Source organism: Emydura macquarii, unplaced genomic scaffold (assembly GCF_026122565.2).
Source record: "Emydura macquarii macquarii isolate MOO-44397 ecotype Brisbane River unplaced genomic scaffold, CSIRO-AGI_Emac_v2 contig_2432, whole genome shotgun sequence".
NCBI classification, from domain to species: domain Eukaryota; kingdom Metazoa; phylum Chordata; order Testudines; family Chelidae; genus Emydura; species Emydura macquarii.
In genome coordinates, this window is record NW_027132569.1 from 1,158,634 (window position 1) to 1,181,739 (window position 23,106).

Below are 23,106 nucleotides of genomic sequence, written 5' to 3' on the forward strand. Positions count from 1 at the left end.
ATGTACCCACCCTACACACATGCACATCATATATCGTTGAAAGCTTATTTGATGTGTGTTTAGATGAGGTGTGATGTGAAGGTGTCAAGCAGTGCCATAAGCCTGTAGGCAAGATGAAATAATGATACCCAAAATGAGAAAGTATAATTTTTTGCACAGTTCCAGAAACACTGCAACCTGACTATGACTACAGTTTTTACTGCTTTAAGTTAATTTCAACACCTTCATGTGGTATTTATTGGTCAAAGCTACCAAATGACAAGATTTTTATTGGTTTTGCATGGGCAAGCTTTTTTCTCTTCCAGAAAAGATTAAGCTTTGTAGCATGTGGTTAAAATAGCGAATATCAACATTTTTCAATGTTCTAACATGAAATGTTTTCACGTCGCATATTCTTAATTGTTAAATATATCTCACAAGTGACTATAATAGTTTTCTATATTTTCAGCTGAAGTTTGCTGAACAGATCAGTCTCACACTGAAGGTTGTGGACAGGTAACAGTAGATTGTGTGCCAAAATTTTGTACTGCATAGTGGGTAGATATATATGTTTGTGAATTCTTCTGTAATATAATGCCTCTCCATCTGTAAGCTTTTTTACATATATTGTAGCACCTAGTCTGCCTGGTAGAAGGTTTTAATTTGTAAAATTGCCTATGTATGCAGTACTAGCCTTTGAAATAGTCTAGAAACTAGCTTTTTAATTCAGTGACTTATGCACAGGTCAGTATTAGTGTTGGAGATGACAATGCACAGCTTTATATAATGAATATGCAAAAATCTATGAGAGAAAGAAAAGGCCTAACAAGAGGTAGTGAAGACAATGTCCACAAACAAGTCCTTGCCTCTGCACTGAGGAGAGATGAAGAGCATGTTATAGCTCTTACCAACCATGTAATCAACGATATGACAAACCCATCTCATCCTGAATCACATCCAGAGTTGCTTATCACATATCTACTGGACTACATGTCATCTCAGATGTGCAACAGCCTCTACTGAAAATAGATGTTGGTGAACAACAAATGGAGAGATTTGTGAGAGGTGCACTTGATTCTGATGGGACATGTAGCTTCTTCAACCCAGTAAAGAAATCTGGAATCAAAACATTTGCTGACATGGCCAAGAAGACCAAATCTAAGTTTGGCAAAGAAGGAACAATCACAGCAGCACAGTCCAGAAATTGTTTTCCACAGAGCTCTGTCCTTAGCAAGATGCAGGGATGATGTTTCAATGGCAATTGTTTTTAGTCATCCAACAGGACCTGTCCCTGTGTCCCTCTTTCATGCTGATAGAACAATAAGAACAGACAAAGTTGAATTAGGGTGTCAGTTGGAAGCTCAAGCTGAAAGAATCCATGAACTCAGACAGAGGTCCCCAAACTGTGAGGCACACTCCCCTAGGGGGGCATGGAAGAATGTTCGGGGCAGCATGTCACGGTACGGGCCAGCCCCCACGGGGGTGGGGGAGCACCACCCAGCCCCTCTCTGCCCTGAGCTCTACTCTGGCCCCACCCCTCCAGCCACAGCCCCTGGCCTGGCTGAGGTGGCCAACTCCCAGCTCTGCCTCGGCCCCCAGCCACAGTGCCCAGCTCCTGGCCCCACCTCCCAGTCCCGAGTCATGGTGCCCAGCCCCCTCCTCAGCCCCCAGCTATGGCACCCAGCTATGGTCTTGGAGCCCGGCCTCTGCCTCAGCCACCTGGGCCTGCTGCGGCCTCCCATGCCCCACTCCCAGCCTTGGCCGTGACTGCAGCCCCCTGACCATGGCCCCACTCCCAGCCCCAGCTGGGAGGGGATAGGCAGGGTGCAGACATGGGTAAGGGAGTGCACAGGGTAAAAACTTTGAGGACCACTGAGCTAACAGCATGCAACAAAAAAAACCACATTGTACACCAGGGCTGTCATACAAACAATGGCTGGAGACAAATTGCACACATTTGGTGAATTATCAGCTGAGAATTTGAGGTAGGTCCTTACAGAATTAGCTTTGTCAAATTTTTTTATCAGAGTTTTTGACAGATATGACAACAGTAACTCTGAAAACTGCAGGAAGACAGCGCCAGACAGGATCTAAGGTTGGATGCAAGAAATACCCAGTGATTGGAGGATGCCCTGTTCCTCCATGGAAAAGGTTTCTCAATGTGGCATCCAACAAGCAGTTACTTTTAAAATTCGTTTGTGAATATATGGTTCAAAATGCACCTGAGACTGTAGGAGCATATGCATCACAAGCATTCCTTTTTGCTGGAGCCTTTTACAATGGTGAAGTAGCAAAATGCATTACCAGTAGAGGAGTTGAAAAAGCCCAAGGCTTGTACAGTACTCAAAAGGAAGCAGACACCAGGATACTTCTGCATGCTGTATGTGCCAATAGGGCTTTTGGGTCTCTTAGTGTCAAAGGAACCACAATAATTAGGTCACCTGATATAAATGTCTTGGTCCATGTTGTTTAGTATATTCCAAAAATAGAACACATATGGATTAAAACAGACACCACAACCAGCACAACTGATGATAATTTCTTCATACTCATGCATGCAATTTGCGACACACTCACTCTTGACTTCTGCAACTTACTTCCTGCTGTATATGCATTAACAAGATATGACTCTGTGTCATCCCTATTTGGTTTTTTTTTTGTTTTTTGTTTTGGGGGGGGGGGGAATCTCTGTTTAATGTTATCAAAACAAAGGGAGCTTACCGCTTCAGAGATCTTGCCAAATTGGGAGAGGGTGATGGACAAGTCACAGTTTCTGCAGCAAGGAAGATGGTAGCAGTGAGTTTGACCATAGCAAGAAAGAAAGAGAACCACTGAGACCAGGATTGCTTGTGCCTCAACCTAGCCATAAAAAGGGTAAGTCGCTGCCAAACCACCACCAGATGAGGAGAATTGTGAAGACTGTGTCAAAAAGGTATCTTGGCAAACAAAGATTTGGACGTATTCACACATACATAAACAAGATATTGGATCATCATTGCAATATGGATGGAAAAGCGTGAATGATGAACTACTCCCTTCATTCTTCAAAGGCCCAATGCCACCTGAGCTTCTACAAGACCTTATTTGTGCCTGTACCAGTTGCTCCACAATCTGTAGTCAGACCCATCTTTCCCACAGAGCATACATGCCAGCCAAGGCGATGAAGACTGTGGTAACTCATGCACTCTCGCCAGAGATCATGATGATGACAATGATGTTAACTAGAAATGTCACCTGCCTTATTACTTTTCAATGATTCCTGTACCAATTTATTATTTGCTTGTGTTTTCTCATTCAGGCTGTTGTGGTGCTGCTTTGAGGTCAGAAAGAAATCCAGTTTTGTGCCTTGAATAATACATAGTGTCGGCAAAGTAACGGAAACGACTGCAACCATTTCAGAGGAGTCATTTTCAGCAGTTGAGGGTGTCCCTGGTTAGCCCCGTTTTTAGGGCAACCACTTGACATCTCCTCATCATGCCTCATCTTAAAGTAGCCAGAATAAGCTTCCAAACGAGGTAAGATGTGTGGGCGCAGCAAGGGTACAGGAGGGCCACCAAATGGGTGGTGGCTGCCTTTGGCTGGCCCCCTCGCCCTTCCTCAGCTTGTGAAGACGAGGGAAAGAGCAGGATGAAAGGAAGGCGAAGGCGAGGGAAGGCACAGAGACAGCAGCTGGAAGGAGGGGAAGGCCTCCGAGCAGGAGTGGAGAAAGGAAGGCAGCTTGTGGCTCTGCTCCGCCCCCGGCGGGGCGGGCCCGGCCGGGCCGGGCCGGCTGCGTGCGGAAGCGGAGGAGGAAGGCGCCGGCAGGAGCGCTGCCGCTGGCTGTGGAGCCGAGCGCCCGGGGAGCTTAGCCGGGCCGGCTCGGGGCTTGTTCCGGGTCTTGCCCCCCTTGCGCGGCGGAGGCGGGGCGCGCAGAGACTGGAGGGGCTGGGCCGGGGCTGTAAACATCCTCCTCAGCTCGGCTGGGCGGCCGCCGCGGGACTCCATGGAGACGCGGGGGAAGCCCCCGCCGCCCGGCAGCCAGTGGGGGCCGGTGCTGCACATCGTGGTGGTCGGCTTCCACCACAAGAAGGGCTGCCAGGTGAGGGGAAGGGGGCCTGGGCTCCCCTGCCCCCTCCGGCCTGCATTGCTCCCTCCCTCTTGCCCTGTGCTGCCTCCATCTCCCCTGCCTAATTCCCCCCTCCATCGCCTTTCACACTTTCCTCTCCCCACGGCTTCCACCCCATCTCTTCACTCCCCCCAGCATCTGCTTATCCCCCCCGCTCCTTACTTCCCCGCATCGCTGCCTTCAGCCCTTTTATCTGCTCCTTTCCTACCCTTTGTGCCTCCCTCCACTCTTCTGCCCTTCCCTGCCTGCATCTTCCTATCCTCCAGCCTCTTCCACTTCTGGGCCCCTCGTCCTGTTTCTCTGCTTGTGTGTTTCAGCACAGGATGAAAGACAAAAATGTGTCTGCATTTATTTTTGGCAAGGGTCATTTGCTGTATCCCTCACACTGGGTGGATGGCGACAATTTAAATGAGATTTGGAAGTTTCACTCCTTTATTGAAAATCTTGATTGGCAAATACAGCAAAATCCTTTCATCACCAGATTTTGCATACTGTCCCTAGGACTAATTAGCAGGTGCCTGATTCTGGCACCCTTACTTCCTCGAGTAGCACTTGTTTGGTGAGTGGTCCCATAGAGTTCAGGGTGAGTACTTGTGAGAGGTAGGTACTCCCCAACATGCATGAGGGTGATAAAATTGGAGCCTGAAAGGAGGGAAACTCCCCCAGATGAAGGGGATTTAACAGGTCTGTTAATTTCAGTGCATTTATTATTTGTTGTTTTTCAGTTCAAGGCACGGTTCTGGTTTCTTTCTCTTTCTCTCATGTACCTTCTGCTCCCTCTGTCCCCCTGCCCCATCTTCAACTGAAGACCCTGGTTATAGAGATACATATGACAATCTAGGTCCTCAGGTTCTAAGTTTTCTTGTTGGTCTGCTCAGTGTTTTTTTGAGTCAGTATGTAGGCCTGAATATTAATATATACTGTATTCCAGTGGAAACCAATGCCAAGCTTTTGTGGGTGAGGCTGCATTTACTCAGACTGGCCTCTGAGTGGAATTAGTCCTTAGAGAAGCAATGACTCTTGCTTAGTTGGCAAATGTTGGCTATGCCAAAGTTAATGTTTATTCTGCTGGATAAGTGATTGTCTCTAATGTCAGGTTTAAGGACTTCCTTCTGAGGATAAAATGATCTTAAACAGAGTTCTCAGAATAAGATTTGACTATGCAGACAAAAATATTTTCAACTAAAATAATTGTCTACAATAATAGATGCTGATCAGGAATGGACTGTTGGGAATGGGAAAGTCCCAAAATGTAAAGAAAAGGGTTTAAAGAAAGGTATTGGAACAGATGAGCATTTATAAATGCAAGATAACTTAAAAATAGTTGGATAAATTCTAGATTACTCCACCTTCTGCCTCTTCTTATGGCTCCGTCACTGCCCTTTTGCAACATCACAGGCATAACCTTAACAAAAGGATCAATAATTCAATGTCTTTAGAATATTAAGTAGAATCTGGCTTCTATTAAATGTTAGGTATGTATATCTTTCTCCTCCATTATATTATGCTATTTTAAATAGTTGTTTACTGTGGTATTATGTAAGGGGAAAGAACAACTCACTTTATACTCCTTAAATTCTCATACTGCTCCCCCTACCTTTTTAAGAGCAGTGATGCAGTGCAGGACTCTGTTCCAAACCTGTATGCCATTTAAGCCTGTTCACATAAATCCTGTGCCATAAAGGAATGATTGTTTATCTTTTGCATCTTATTGTTCCATTGTTAAAATAAGACAGCTTTTCTTCATTGTGGTATTTAAACTTCTTAGGTGTGTGTGATTGCTGGAGTGAGGAATGTCTCCAATAGATGCTTTTGGGTATCAAAAGGGAAAATCAACATGAATGAAGTGTTCAGAGTTGCTTGTCCTGTCCTCTCCCTGTCAAGACAGCCAGTGCTATGTCTAGATTTGCAATCCAGCAATTGGCAGACATTACTACTTGCATAACAGTGTTAAATGGCCTAATGCTGAAACTGTTGCCCTTTAATGTATATTTGTTTACTGATTTTTAAAGAGGTTAGATTGGTGAGATTAGTTTAGCTATATCTCATCTTCATTCTTGAAATCCTGGATAACTTCTCTCATTTCCACTCCCACAAAAATCCTTAAATAGTGTCTTTTGTTTGATACCTAAGCTGTCACCAGACTAGGCTGTATTATCTTGATCTGCAGTGATAGCCATAGTGAGACTAACTATTTCTAATGAGTAAAAGGTTTCCAAAGCACCATCAATAGAGTTATAGCAATAATTTTTCAGTTATTATATTGTGAACTCTTGAGTAATGTCAGTGTAAGTTAGTGGTTTTTCTTAACAAACAGTTCTAAGTATAATTCTTTTTGTTCTTTTGTTTCTTTTTTTCCCCTCCTCATTTTCTCTTTTATTCACTCTCTTTACATGTTGCACTTCACCCTCCAGGTGATAACTGTTCTGTAGGCAATTTATTTTTGTCATCATATTGGGAGGGGGGGAAATGAATTTTGTATTTCTGAAATGTTCCAGCTTGACACTTAGAGTATTCCTTCATCCATTTATCTACAGGACTGATGCAGCATGGTCAATAGCATTGCAAGCTTCCCTACTCCATCAGTTTATAGTCCATGCTGTCTTGGAAGGATCATTTCTAAAAAAAATGAGAGGATAGTTCAGTCTCTTTGCCTATGCAGTCTTTGAACTCTGCTGAGACGGTCCATAAGGATAAGGATTGTGATGGTGTGTGTTATGATGTGGATGATTATTATCTGAGCCACCATTGTCTGAAGCCACCAACTCATTTCATTAAGGCACCAACGACCCATTGTTAATATTTTGGGACATGTTCTGAAACCATATGGTATGGTAGCTAGAAAACAAAACAAACAAGAAAAACACATAGCACCGCTCCCCTGATTTGACTAACAATGGCTGATGCTTAAAAACATTAATCAAGCACAAGCATTATTAACCAATAGACGTTTTGGTTGATCCAAATATATTTTAATCAAACCAAGTATTTGGAACATTTTTTATTACTATAGACCTGATTTAATGGGGCTACTCACATGGGTAAATTTACTCACATGTACATGTTTGCAAGATCAGTTGCTACAACAGTACTTACATCATCTTTCTGGGCTTGCAATATTTATCAGACACCCGCTAACCAGAGGCTGTTATGGAAGATGGGCACTGGTTGGGTGTCAGCAGGAAGGCCAGCATATTTGGACTCACCTTGCCCGCAGCTGCTCAGAGGCAGTGGAGCTTGGAATCACATGTACTTTTATCTTTTGGCTTCTGTGGTTTCATCATTCTGTTGGAGGAGGGCGGGTATCCTCTTTTCCCTTTCTGTTACACTTCCCTCTGCCTACAGGAGCAGCAGCAGAATGAAAATAATGTGATTATTGATGACAGGAAGTTTCACTGCACTGCTGGCATCCTGCTCACTGGAGAAACTTTTCAAGTATTGTGATCTGTGAGGGTCTCTTTTTTTAATCAGAAAATTCATATAAAATCGAGTCTCTTTGCAAATCTTGGTGTTATACTGAAACACGTCGGCACCTCTTTGTTGACTCTCTTTAGGTCTAAAGTCATCTCTTTGGTAGAAATTAAAATCTGTAATGCAAAACTGCTGCGTGTGTAGATCTTTATTATATCTACACTTGGCATATATATTTTGGATTCTTTGTGTATGATTAATAATAGATAGCAGAAGTCATTGGACCTTCATGTGCTCTGATTTTTAATTAGATTGGCATTGTTTTGTATAGATATCATTCAGTTACCGGAATTGTTTGTCTATGCCTGTTGGCCTTGGTCAGGAATAAGAAGATACATTTCTGTTCTGTAGAACTTAACTTTTCCTATATTTAATTTCTGTTAAAGATAATTCTGTAAATATTTTTTCCTGTGTGCGTTGTTTTATTTTTTCTCAAATTTTGTATAGAACCACGACCAGTTGTACATGAAAATGACTTATTTGGTGATGTATAAAAAGCCTCAGAGCATCAGCCTATTTGAGATGATTTTATAGTATGAACTTATGAGGTATTTTTGTAATTTTCGTAATTTTTGCAATGCTTTTGTCTAAGCTGATTCGTCTTGTATTTTCTTCTGGGTAAAGTAGGCTTATATAAGATATGGAACAAATATTTACAACACATGAAATAGAGTGCTTGCTGAACAAGTAGAGAAAGCTGACGGTCACATTTTCTGTGAAGTTGTGCAAATTTCAGAATTGCCACTGACCATTGAGTTGGCCATGCAGTGCGTAGAAGCATCATTAAATCAAGAATCCTGATTTCAAGAACAAATCATGGGGATCTCTCAGGTTTGTAGAGTTTAAGCCTGTTGAGAAGCCGTATGTTGAGTTTCTGTGTAGCAGCAGGCATCTAAGAGTACTGCTGGTTTAGTACCCATTATTGATTACTTATGTTGTGACATTGATGAAATGTTCAGAAAGAGCTGCTTATCAAACCTTCTTGCCACAAAGATGATGTGGATATGATGATAGCATCTTCTTCCTATTCTAAGAAGTTATCTTGGAGACTATTCCTCTGGTATTTGATAAGTTCTGCAGCAATACATTAAGAAAAGCGATAATCTATTTGAATACTATGCTACGATAGTTTTTTGAGCAGCACTTACAGAATGCGTCTACACAGCGAGCGAGCGGCATTGAGTCTCAGAGTCCAGGTTAACAGATTCAGCCTCGCAGGGCTCAGATTACAGGGCTAAAACCAGCTGTGTAGCCCACCCCCTTCCCTAGGCTTCAGAGCCCAAGCTCCAGCCTGAGCCCAAAAGGCTACACAGCTAATTTTAGTGCCATAGTGCAAGCCTGAGTCTGTCAGTCCGGGCTCTGAGACTTGCAGCTACTTGCTGTGTAGATGCACAAGGTTATAGACTTGTCGCAATAAATTATATGGAATGTCACTTTCTGGCTAAGAAATAAAATGGCAAATATCATCAACTTATGAAACTTGCCAAAAGTCCGAGCTGGCATTAATTTAATCAAAATAGCTGTCTACTGTGAATAAAATTACTTAGAATATTTAATAACATCTAAATGGTTGTTTTAAAAATATTATTGAAAACCATTATCTTTAGTGCCTGCCTGGTCAGCCACAGAGCAGTAATGCAGGAGGATGGATAGGAGGGAGTAGCAATTTCCTCTTCAGCTCTGTATTTCTGCCTCAGACTCTGTATAGGCAGAAAGAGCAGCAGCACTTCCAAGATACAGCTTTATGAACTGTGCAGGTCTGATTTACTGCTATCCTGCACCTCGTGTAATAGCCTGTACCTGTATGGATTGGATGTAAAATGTTACCATTCTGATTCAGTAGTATTTTATACTACTTTTCATTGGTGTAAATGACTACACCAGGTGCAGGACAACCGTGAATCAGGCCCTGCGACCCTTTGTCTGAATCAGATAATAAAAATTGACTCCTCATAATTGCACAATAAAGCACTAGTTATAAATATGATTGCTTCTGCTCTTCCTTGCCTCCTGTACAGTACAGATTTTAACCTGGCAACTCTCAGGGTTCCACTGAGACTGGTTTAGCTGTTTATTATCACTATCTAACCACATACAAAAATCCCAGTGTGGGAAAAGTCACAAATATTAAGGAATAATCAACCCAGAACCCATAAATCATAGAATTTGTGACAGTAAGGCTGGCTTTTTGGCATGGTTTACATGTAATAATATCTATAGTTTTAGGTGAATGTGAAATACAGTTCTCTTTCCAGTACTTCTAGAATGAACCACATCTCGTTCTTTGTTCCACTTTCCTCATTGGCAAAAGTCTCCTTTATTTGATTATTCAATGGTGTAATTGGGAGATAAATGAATTTCAGTTGATATTCCAAAATAGATGTAAAATATTTTGTCCCTTCAGAGCTAAGTTTTGAAGCCACTTGGTTAGATAACCTTATTGTTGTGGCCAGGGAAAAAGAAATATTTTGCTTGTTTGCTGCTTTTTAAATTAAAAAAAAAAACTTTATTAGTCAGAATTTTGCACTTTTCCTTCTTTGTTAGCTGTAAAAATGTACTCCTATATCTCACCCATTTTATTTTTAAAATAAATAACATGGCTTGAATATTGAGAGCCAAGAAGAAAAATTATTTTACTAGTGAGATAAGAGGGAACATTTTGAGCATGTATCCTCTCTCCGTCACTTTATCATATATATGCCTGGTATATACATATTCGTGTTTTAAGAGTACGGGAAAGTTAAAAATTTCTCGTAACAAAAGGAGAAGAGATGTTAAATAGGTTCTACTAATTCAAATGTGCCTCATGCCATATCAAATCCCAAAGCCTTGAGATAAATAATAAAAAGAACCAACATGAAAAGAAATAGCTCAAAAGCATATTTTATTGTGGTTTTACTACTGTCTCCTCAACTTTTTCAGCTGTGAATCCAAGATAAATATATAGTAGACCTGATCTATGGAATATCTGCTGTACTGTATTGCTCATGTACATGTGGAGAGAGCTGCTTTAAAAGTATTATGTACCATATCCCCTTAATATATAAGAATTATGGTGAAAACGTTGCTTTAATCAATTTATGAAACAGAATAAACAAAGAAAAATATTGATTGAAACATTTCAGTTGTGAGAGAAGTCCTCAGAATAAAACCAGTTGCTGGTACTTCAGAAATGAAGGTCATGGCATGACATCAAGCCTGGACAGCCCAAATGAAATACAAGTACCTGACAGAGGACTTCGTATTTATATGGAATATCTTAAGGTGGCTTGCTCCTTTGGCACTTCTGCAGGCATTGGCTTAATTCAGATTGACTTGTTTATATTCTGTTGTTCAGCTAGTTTCAGGATTCTTTAGAAAGGCTTGGATTGCTAGAGGTGCTTCTTTTTCAAAAATAGATCAACTTTTCTAGCAGCTATACTGAGCTTCACAGTCTTGTAGAATAGCTGATGGGAGCGAAAACAGGTTATTCCTGGTTTTGGTTTTCTCTGCATCAAAAGTATTGCTCAGAACAACAATATATTTTCACACCATTAAAACTGTGTTAGGTCAGGAACTTGATTTGCTTTTTAAAAGGTTAATTATGTTATACAAGCACAGAGTAGCCTACAAAACCTTTATTTCTCATTAATATTTTGTTAGACCTTTCTGTTAGGAAAATGATACAGATCACTTCTAGACACAAATCATGATGAAAATGCTGGCTTTGGAGAGGAAAGGATCATCTTGTGGTTAAGGCACAAGACTGGGAGTCAGGAGAATTTAGTTCTGTTCCCAGCTTAGCTAATTCCTCTGTGACCTTGGGCAAGTTATTTGAGATCTGTGCCCTAAACTTTGTTTCATTATCTGCAAAATGGGGATGATGCCTTATTTGTAAAATGTTTTGAGCTCCTCAGAAAGAAGGCGCTATTATAATGCAAAATGGTGGTGTTATTTTAAAGAATAAGGAAAATATTGACTTTTCACCTTGCCCTCTCCATAAAACTTAAGAAACAAGTTTTAAGTAGAGGAACTATGTGGGGATTGAAGGGATAGAATTCACTACAAACCCATGCTCAGATTGTTAAGCAAATATACAGTCCCTTTACTGTATTTTAGCTTCTGATCTGGAGTAGGAAACCTGACCCCTTGTGTGTACTGTAAATTAGGTATGTGGCCACTACATCTGTGTAATCTTAGACACAGTGACCATGTCACCAATTGACCTCAAATCTCTCTTCCTACTTGTTTATGAAGAGCTGGCATGAAGCACGGCTCTGATATACTCAGTGTCCAGGATCCCATGTGCACTCATTCTTCAGTTTGCCCACACCCTAGTATGATGGGTGAATATTGCCTAGAATGCATAACCCCAAAGCATTCTTTCAGCTTATTTAAACATACCCATCTCTGATGGTGATGCAAAAGCAAGTATGGATAATGGGATGTTATCGTTTTTGTCTTAGACTGATCATGCATCCAGCTACTGTTGTTTGTTCCAGATCCTTAATTTGTAAAACAGCAGTAACTTTGCTACACTTTCCTATACAACAATACAGAATGAGTTTGCTGAATACATGTAATAAACATAATAGGGAACACTTCGATGCATAAATGCAAATCCTTTTAATGGGGCAAAAGATTGTGTTCCTAGAGATCTTCCAAAACATGTTTTTAAAAGGTATCAGAACCATCGAATGTGAATGTTTGTTTTTCCCCAAAAGCACGGTAATGAAAAATCAGCATAGCTTATGGCAGTATGGTTTTGTTTTTCCCCCAAGAATGAGTGCACAGTATAAGTTGCCTGTGTATTACGTTACAAGTACAGTGTGGGCTCCAGGAATGAAACACCTGATGTTGTCCTTAGACTTTTAGTTCCTTCTGTGTTGCTGGTACCTCAGGCAGTCCAATTTCTCCATTAATTACGGTCACTTTCTAGTTGTGAACCTTCTTCCCAGATGAAGCCAGCACATTCAATATATTTTCTGACCGTCTTCTGGCTGTTCTTCCTTGGTCTTCCTTGTTTTCTCGTTCTTTCCTTGCATACCCAATTCAATGCTTGCTAACATGTCTCCCATATTCTATGTGGCATATGTGTTCCAACCACCTGAGCCTTCTTTCTTTGATGGTTTTTTAACATATCCTGCTTTGTTAGCTCCCTTAGTCTTGCATTTGTTGTTTTGTCTTTACATGAAATGTGTAGACTCTTCCTCAGCCATCTGTGGTGGGCATCCTCCAATCTTTTTTTAAACACTGTCATCAACCAACTCTCTGCTCAGGACAATCATATAATATAATCTGCCCTGTAATTCAGTTTCACCAGATGTTGTTCCACCTTCCAAAGGTTGTGTTTGGTTTTCCTAATCTCATATGAATACCTTTTTCATAGCCACCTTCAAATGTTATCACACTCTCCAGATGGTAGAACTCTTCTACATGTTCACTTTCTTTTCCAACCACAGATGCCTTTATGTCACAGTTCAGGGCAACTCCATCTGTAACTCCCTCCATGGTCCAGCAAGGCACCCACCCTCAAGCCTCCAGCAGTCTCTTGGGCAGAGACATGCATTTCTCTCTCTTCAGACTGGGGTTTTTCCAAGTTGCCCAGTTCCCTGCCTATGCTATGAATTCCCCAGGAGACTACATAAGCAGGCTTGCTCTGCTTTTCTCCTCAGAGGCTATAAACCGTTTAATTACTCACAGTTAAATTACCACTCAGCTCTTAGCTTAATTCTGAGCAAGACCATTTATTTTTAGGGTAAAAGCATTTGCGAAAACGTGTTAAAAATAAAAGAAGCTACATATATTAATAAGCTTACCAGAGACAGCTCCCTCATCTCCTCAAGGACTCTGGTTGGTGCCAGTCCTTCCAGCCCTTCCCTAAGGATTGGGGTCCTCCCCTTGGACAAAAAGTCCTATTTATTTGTATTATCAGAGCGAAGACCTTGAGTCTTTTTTAAACACAGGTTATTTATTCAAAAATCCTTTCTTTGTTTGCTGTTCTCTAGAGAATCCAGTCTGAACCAGTAAATGCAAGTCTCTCCAGGTGCTAGTGCCTCTCAGGGTGTGTTACGACTTGAGTGAATTTGCTAAATTACCACAGTACTTTGTTTGTGGAGGGCTGTGGTTTCCCTCCCCCCATGAAATTATATACAATGCCTCAACAACAGTGATACATAAATGAATACGGTAAGGATTAACTTAATTCAATCAGGTTTGTCCTGGGTATTGCAGGAAATTGCCATATCTGTCACAGTTTGTATCTGTTATCTGGTTTCCTATCTTCATAATGGTTTTCTCTGCATCAATTTACAGTTTTTATGCTTCCTGTTCTACCTCTGATGTAAGGACAATCATTCCATTCCATGTCGTACTTAATAAAACAATGTAATCGGCAATGTTGTCAGTTGTGTAACTTGTCTCCGCCAGCCCATTTTGTGCTATCCATAATGCCTTTTGTTGCCACTTCATCACCCAGTCTATTGCTAATGCAGAGAGGATTGGTGATAACACACACCCTTGTCTAACTCCAGTCACAATATCAAAGCACTCGCCCAGGCCTATATCTATTCTTACTGCGCATCTACTTCCATCAGATAAACTCCTTGTTATGTTGTTCAGCTTCTCTGGTATCCCATAGCTTCTTGCAATATTCCACAATCAAATGCTTTCTTCAAGTTGATTAAGATGGATTTTTGCCAAGTAGCATCTTTTTCAATGATCTGTCAAAGAGTGAATATTTGTTCACAGCATGATCTATCTAGACGGAACCCAGCCTGTTCTTGTAATATTTCAGTCACTGCCTTCTTTTGTTCTGTTCAGCATAATGATAGTCAGTGCTTTGCCTATGATTGTTAGCAATACTTCTCCAGTTTGGTCACAGAGTAAGATCATCCTTTTTTGGTAATGCCACTGTGATACCACCTTTCCAGCGTTGTGGCACTTGTTCTTTCATCCATATTTAGTGCATAATTTAGGAATATTGGAAAGTTAAAATATTCTTCCTTCTAAGATGCGAGAACACACACACTGAATTAAAAATTTAACTTTTTTGAAGAACCACCCCTGCGAAATATAGGTAATCCTTGAAAAGAGTTACATTTTAATTGAATGTGTTTTCTTGCATCTTAGAGGGAAGAAAACTTTAACTTTACAGTGTTCCTAAATTATGTACTCTCTCATTTTTATAATTGAGAAAAGCTCATTCATACATGTAGCAAAAGAAAGCCTAGTGTATTGTATTTAGGTACAGAACATCAATTATGTGAAATTGGCCTGAACAGTCAGTGCATAGCCTATTTGCCTTGTGCCTAAAGAAACCATGTGGAAAAATATCCTGAAATTGCATGCTTGCTTTTCAATGACTTATATTTTAACCTGCTTTTAAAAGTAGGAGACAATAAAGAAGCAAAGTTATGGTCTCTTCTTTTTGTACCTAGTCCAAAATATTTAAGCTTTCACCTTGTGCCCTATGATCCTGCCTTGCAATTATAATCTGCTAGGGTGGGTCTCCTGTCCAGAGTCCTATGTTGTGGCACCCCTTTCCAGAGCAAAGGGAGGTTCTAGCTGTTTGTAGGGTTGATTTTTTTCTTGACCTATTTCCATATTTGGTGGACGTAAGGGGAGATGTTTCTAGGATGCAATTTTTGCTTTTGCTAACTTTTTTTTTTTTTTTAACCAATCTCTGCGCCAGGGGAGAGTTTATTCTTCATCTTCAAGTGCTTGCTCATGTCCATTCCAATGTAGGTTTGTGGTCATCCAGAGCACCGTCACCAGAAAGTTTTTCCTTCAGTGGTATCCATTGGGTTGGCTCCCATGCTCCCTAGAGTCGTGCGCTCATAGCTCCCGAATAAAGGGCCCTCCCATACCCTGAGTTCCTTCTTACCGCCCATGATGGTTGAAAACTTCAGCTCATCATTGCGTTTCCCGCAAATACCTCTCTCAGTGGACTCTGTTCTGTTCTTTGAAAATAGTTTGTAGTGATTAAAATTCAGTTATTTAGATAGTAAATCAGTTAGATTAGTATAACCCGCTTAGCAGGGTTAGATCTTCCCCGGCACCAGGGCATACCTCAGTCCCCAGGATTTAAGCAGTGGGCGTCATGCCATAAGCTGATGCCTATTAGTGACCCTCATTCAGCTAATTTAAGTGTCTGGGAGAGTCCCATGTGCAAGAGCGTTGCAGGATCTGCAGTGGGTTCTGGTCCTATGCTAAGGACAGGGACACCAGACTTCGTCCTGCCTCTGAGCCGAGCCACACCGACTTGGCACCGTGTACTTTTGCTTCAGTAAGAAATGCCCTGTTGTCTCCAAAAGAGATGCAGCGCTGTTCTGCTTCTCCAGTGCTGAGGAAGGACTCTTCTTCTGCTTCCCGGGACTCCTGGCACCGACAGTGATCCCTGGTGACAAAGAAGACCACTTTCTGCACTGGACTTTTGGCAGCGCTCTCCATCGCCAGTACCAAGAAAGAAGCAGAGGAAGACTGACCATGGGCAATCCCCAAGCCTAAGATCTGTTGGCGTAGAGACACTGGCAGAGTGTGACCTGTGCCAGGCCACTCAGAGGTACCAGCTGCACATACACTACCATTGATTCCAGCCCTGGGAAGGGCACCGTTGAGTCCGGCACCTTTTGGACTCTCGACCGAGAGAGAGAGTGATCGGAGCACAACTACCCTGGCGTTACCATCCATGCCAGAAGCTTTTGAGGCAGCGAGGAAGTTGTCATTCCCCGTACTGCCATCCCCTGCCATTCGGGAGCTGTCAGTGGTGGCACCTTGGCAATGAGGCATCAAAAGGCAGCACAAAACTATTGAACAAAATAGAAATATACTTTTTTTTTTTGGCTCATCTTATCTGAGTTTCTGAGAGTGGCCAAAGCAGGCCTTTTGATGGGATGTTTGGGGATGATGTACCAGGACAATGTTTGGATCCAACTTTCCCAGTTTTTGTGGACTGGCTATCCCATATCTATCGGGCGTGGGCCAGCATTACCTCACATCATTGGGTACTACATACGATACTATGCACCTGGATACATCTTTCAGTTCAGTTGTTCCTCTCTCTCCCACCTTCCTTCCCCATCCCTTTTCAGGGACCTTTCTCATGGGCAGCTTGTAGCCCAGGAGTTGCTTTTAAGGGTGGGAGCAGTGAAGGAGGTTCCACCAGAGTTAAGGGGTCGGGGTTCTACTCGCATTATTTCCTAATCCCAAAAGTCAATGGTGGGCTCAGACTGATCCTGGACCTGCAAAACCTCAACTGATTCGTGAAGAAGCTGAAGTTATGCATGATCTCCTTGGCCTCCATTATCCTGTCTCTGGATCCAGGGAACTAGTACGCCACTCTCGATTTGAAGGGTCCTTATTTTCACATTTCACTCTTCCAGGGTCACAGAGGTTCCTCCAATTTGTGGTGAACCATGTGCACTACCACTTTACCGTGCTCCCATTCAGCTTGTCAACAGCCCCTCAGGTATTCACAAAGTGCATGGCAGTTGTTGCAGCCTTACATGAACTGTGTGTAAATATAGTATATTTAATACTCACTGGTTTTTTTAATGTTGTACACAGTATGACAAGATCTATTTTCTTTAGCATTAATGGTAGTTAGACACATAAGCAGAGGGGAGATTATTTCCCTTAATTAGGAAACATTGTACATTTGTTTAAAATGTTCTTAAAGTTTTCCTTTTCAAAAGAACAATATTACTATTTTAATGTTACTGCAGTTATTTCTTTGAAGTCCCATACTTGACCTTTTTCCTCTTTTTAACATCTGAACTATGAGAAGACTACTAAATATTCCTTTACAATTTTATAGCACCTTTTAACTGCAGCTTAAAATTTGAACTGAATGATCAATAAAGGGTCATCTTAACAACATTTTGGCTGAAAGTGTTATAAAAGTGCAAAGATTTCAAAGCACTTTGCAAACATTAATTCAGCCTGCAATACCTCTATAAGGTAGGTAACATATCCATTTTACATATGGGTAAAGTGGAGGGAGGCACAAAGAGGTTAAATTATTTATTCAAGGCTACACTGCTTGCCAGTGACAGAGATGGAATTATGACCCAGAAGTCCTGACTCCAAGTTCCCTGCCTCTGTTATTTTATAACTTTTTGCCCAGCTGTAAGGCAATTTGCATATGAATGGAAGCCAGTGTGAATTGAATTATGTTATGTATTCAGATAGAGGTGAGCATTTCTTTCTAAACACTCACTCATGTTTTACTAACTCTAAAAACAAATCTCAAACAAGGAAATAGACAGGACTAAACCTCAGAAATGGAAAGTAGCTTTGTCTAATGGTTAGAGCATGAGACCAGAAGTCAGAATGCCTGGAATCTGTTTTGGACTCAGCCAATGACTGTGTTTTTTTTGTTGTTGCATGAATTTTACTTAAGTTATAGGGGCTACGAGGCTGATTTAAATTTTGTAAAGGACTTTGACATCCTTGTATGTAAGCATAAAATGGTGGTATTTGCACTGAAGTACTGGAGACTTGCTCTGTGAGAAGGTGGTCTTACTTAGAGTGCCGTCTTATGGCAGGCTGCAGCATGAGAGATGTGCTTGCCTCAGTTTTCCTCTCAAAGACCCCAGTAACTCTACAACAGCTCTCTTCCTTAATAATATCCTCCTTTGGCTGGTTTATTACCAAAACATAATTTAGATCATCCATAACAAAAGGCCCAAACATAGTCCATTTCTCACACCCCAGTGCATATGGTTCTTAAAATTCCATGACACGATGCCCCCACAAACCGCTCTCTGGCATCTTCTGTCACACCTGGGCTCTTCTTCGGTCCTCTCCTTTCCTTTTACCAGGAAAGACATCTGAGCTCTTCCCGCTTGAGTGGAATGCTGCTCCTCCCAGCAGGAACCCCCACAGCCTGGGTGTTTATCCTCACCAGGGGAGCATCTTTCATTCCTCCTGTTCCATTAACGTTTTCCAGCTCTCTAGCTTGGAGATGTTGGTGGGTAAAGACCCTATTCTACCCCCTTGCCTTCAGCCCTCTACATCTTGGAAGCCAGCAGGTAACTCCTTTTGCTGCAGTTCTGCCTTCAGCCCTCTGGGCCTGGTTCTCCTGCTTGGGGAGTGTGATGGAATACACCCCTTTATTCACACCTTTCACACTATTGTAATAATCTTTGTACAAAATATGTCTAGTGAGGTATAATTTGTCCCTAAACAAAGGAAGGAATGTGTTCTTGCCTTAATTTTCATTTAAGCAGTAAAGGGGGTCATCAAGCAGAGGGGGAAAACAAAGGAAGTTCAAACGGGTTTAAAAACAAAAAAAAGCGGGGAATATAATTCCACATAGACCTTGTCTCCTGGCTCTCAGCTGGAAATGTTTTTCAAGAGGGAGACTGAAACTATAAAAGAGAGGGACAAACACCCAAAGACATCCCTTCTTCCTCCCTATCCATCGCATTCACTGCACCTGAAGAGACAAAATGAAGCAGCCATTGGACTGGGACAGGGATCCTGACCTAAAGAGTTTGGTCAGTAAACTGCTGATAGCATGTGGTGAGAAACATTGCTTGAATCTGATATAGTTTGTTAGGTATTAATAAACATTTTATCTTTATTTTTCTTGTAACTGTTACTGACTTTTATGCCTTGTTACTTGTATTCACTTAAAATCTATCTCTTTGTACTTAATAAATTTGTTTTCTTGTTTTATCTAATCCGGTAAGTTCAGGTTGAATTGTCTGGGTAACTCATTTGCGGTAACAAGTTGTGTGCATATTATTCACTGTCCAGGACAGTGCTGGGCAGTACAGGACATATGTTTCTGGGGGGAAATCTGAGACTAGGTATGGGCGGGGGTCACCCTGGTAATCTTTAAGGCTGATGACAGCCAAGGTGTGGCTGGCTAGCTGCAGCACACACAGACATAGCTGGAAATGATTTACATGCTGGAGGCTACAGTAGCAAAGCATTGTAAAGGGCACCCCAGGTTACAGGGCAGGGGCTACACAGCTATGCATTAGTCTGGATTATAACCTTGTATGACACAAGGAGATCAGATGGCAAACCCCTCTTGCTGCTCTTCTGCCTTCCCTAGGAACCACATACAGTCTCCTAGCTCTGGCAACTCTCACCTGTCCATTTCCTAACTGATTCAGGCAACTCTGAGTCATCTGATATTTCCCTTTCTAGGACCCAGCTGCCTTCTTTGAAGTCCAGTTGGGGTCAGCTGATGAGTCACAGGTACACTGGCTGAGCACCCACACCATGATATGCTCTTTCTTCATTTTATTAGTTGGCTTCAGATTCTTAATATTGATTCTGTAAATTTCTTTGCATTAAAAAGTTGTCAGTGATTATCCATTCTCAGATTTCATTGTCAAGCAGCCTCTCTATTTGGCATGTAATTATATAATTTCAGTTTGGGATGACATTCTGATACAAGATGACCAGCTGGTGCTAATGTGTTACACTTACGTTTTGGGAGGGCAGTTATATGATGCCTGATTAAAAGGGTGTGTGTGTGTGTGTGTGTGTGTGTGTGTGTGTGTGTGTGTGTGTTTACTGCTGGTGAAAGGTACCAGGCTGACAGCCCAAAAACTACATTCCTTTAGTTATCCACAGGACAGGTACAGCCTATGTAGTAGCAATGAATGATTTCTCCCACTGCCCAATTAATGTGTTCCCCTGGAGAGATGATCTTTGGGGAGAGACAATACTGGTCTCCATGCCATTCAGTTATTGGCCTTTGTGCTGGGACTGCCAGTAAGGTGGACAAATTAAAATCAATCATAGTGCAGTTTTGGGGTTGTGGAAACCTGTCAGTTAGGAGCTGGACATAGAGACCACCAAACTTGCTTCACTTGAGACTCTGAAGGGTCTGGTGGAGTCAAATCAGTGACTTACAGGAGAAAGTAAAATATTTTTGAACTTGTCTGTCTCCTTTCCTTCACTTCTCTCCTTTCTCCCCCGTTTTATTTTTAAATATCTAGTTTGCACCTTTAGATATTTACCAAATCCACAGCCAGATTGTGTTTGGAGCCTATGGGGATGAACATGGGGGGAGGAGCATTTCCCCAGTTCTTGTGTCCTCCACCCAGTGCTCAGGAATAATTTCTGCAAAGTGGATGTGGCAGGTTGAGAGTAGGGCCACAGCTTCCCCTGTTTGCATGAGCCAGCATAGCTGGCCAGAGACAGGGAAGTAGGGGAGAAAGCATTGGACAGAAGCTGCACGCCCTGGAGCACCAGTTGAGGTGCCTGCTGAGGGGGACTGCTTAGAGTTCCCACTGGGACATTTTCTGTGGACTACAATCAAGGCCTTGATATTCCATTTTGGGATATGGTGTTCAGGTCACAAATCCCCTAGGCTGGGATTGCTACAGAGATAGCACATTCATCCTCTGAGAGTTTTGCAAGACCGCCTTGTAACACTCCTCACCCTTCCCCTCCGAAGCTAAATGTGACTTTCTGGAAAGGCAGCCTTTCTTCACATGTAAGGAAGTCACTAGTCTGACAGGTTTTTAAGGAGTACCATACAGGAAAAGGATCCTGAAGAATTCTTCCATTTCATTTAATTTTTTTTTAAACTAGTGCTCTTTATAAAAGCAAAATATTTGAGTAATTGTAATTGAGAAATAGCCCAGTATCTGAAACACTTACTGGGAACGTTTCTGAAGTCAAATATGAAGGTTTTGTGTAGGATTTTGGATTGAACGTTTAAGATTATTTTAATTTATTTACACTAACTACAGTATCTGAATGTTATGTTAATATGGGAAGTCAGATTTTTGGGAACTCTAATGGACAAATGGAGTCACTGTAACATATCTAAGTAGCTGTCCTACTTCATAGTTTTGGTAATGCAAGTTGGGACACATTGATGAGAGGTATTCAGAAAAGATGATCAGCTGCTTGTAAAGTCTGAAAGGAAATGCAAATGGAGTCAAAAGAGAACGCAAAGTTAAAATGAAGGGAAAACTTTAACTTGATATAGTCTATATGCATATGTCTTAACAGAGTTAATTATATTTGTTATGTAGGTGTGGTATTGTTTTGTCTGTTGACTGTTTGAAGTTGTAGTCACTGATCTACGGTTTGTTTGCCAACATGATGGGAGGGAAATGTTAAAGTAAACCAAGAATTGTGCCCAAAGTGCTAATAGACACTCATGCTACCTGGGCTTTGTTTTTCACTCTATCACATGTTACAATTGCAGTAAGTGTTTCAAATTAAACTCTTAGGGGTTCTGGTTTTTCTTGATTGTATTACACAAGGACTAGCATATCAAGAAGATAAAAGAATTTCCTCTAAAATCTCTGATTTCAACAAAGCCTAGAAATGCTGTCTTGCATACTGACTTGGACTGATTTACAATGGGATGGTCCCTCTACATAGGAATGAAATGAGTCTTTTGTGCAGAGCTTCTTTTCTTGGTTTGGTTTAGCCTAGCTGTTGAGGTAGGAAAATAAATTCAAAAGAAATTTTTCCCAAAATAGAACAGGTTCCCTCCACATGAATTAGAGTGGTGGAACTTGGAGTGACTTGCAAAACTTTCTTGCTATGTAATTTATAAAAAGAAACTATGGTTGTAAGTGTTAATCAGAGATTCAGGGTGAAAGCCTGGTCACATTGAAGTCAATGGCAAACTCCCATTGACTCCAGTGGACCCCAAGATTTCTCCCACTATTTGTGAGGCTGGATTTTTTAAAAAAGGGGTCATCCACAACAGGAAGAGAGGTGTTTTACAAAAAATTGTAATTTATGCATAGAAGGTATTTAGCTAATTATCTTTTTGTTGTTTGTTGTTGTGGCTCGTAATTAACTGGCTTCATGAAAAATTCTTTAATCTCTTCAGTTTCCTTGATTAAGAGTGAATTAGTAATTGACGACATATATGTTGTCAATTACTAATTTGCTTGTAAATAAGGAAACTGAAGATGGGATATGTATAATTCATTTAGGCTTGTACAAAATCTATTAAATACAAATTATGAACTTAAATACGCATTGGAGTCCCGTCCACACCTTCCTGATCCTCATCAGCTTAACTTCCCTCTGTCCAGAAAAAGCCTTGGAGAACAGATAGATTTTGCAGATTATGATGTGTCTGCGATTTAAAATAAATTAAATATACAAAAAAGACCATGTCATTTTTATAGATGTTTTTTGTACTCAGTATAGCTTCTTACTGAAGTTTTAGCATTGCATTCTATACAAAATTACATACAAACTGTTAAAAGAAGATTATTAAGGTTGCAAAGTCAAGCACGCAAAACTTAGGAAATGTTGGAATTAAGGTTGTCTGTACATGTGCAGATGCAGTATGATAGTCTTTAATTACATACTGTTTTTTCCACAGGACCCCGGCCTCATTCAGTGCATAGAATGGATGATATTCACTTACTATTTTATTGTTTCCTTATTGTTCAGTGTGTGGCCCCACCTTATTTACTGCACATTGTTCAAACCCTGCTCTGAAGACAGAATTATTTATTTCCTCCAGGACTTTCCTATGGTGCACAGCACAATAGTACCTGAGTGCTTCATAAACATATTAATTGAGCTTCACAACACCCCTGTAAGAATAGGTGGCATTCTCCCCA

At 41.2% G+C, this 23,106-nt stretch overlaps 1 protein-coding gene across 2 annotated transcripts in view; it reads left to right on the forward strand.

Moving 5' to 3' along the window:
* The first annotated feature begins 3,648 nt into the window (after positions 1-3,648).
* AVL9 (AVL9 cell migration associated) overlaps positions 3,649-23,106 on the forward strand; it is a 61,821-nt gene continuing 42,363 nt past the window's right edge. For both annotated transcript variants that reach the window (XR_010922419.1, XM_067562474.1), the window contains exon 1: positions 3,649-4,057. Coding sequence is in view for 1 of the 2 variants with exons in the window: in XM_067562474.1 (XP_067418575.1) it covers positions 3,962-4,057 (96 nt within the window). In the remaining variant the exon portion in view is untranslated. The remainder of the gene's footprint in view (positions 4,058-23,106) is intronic.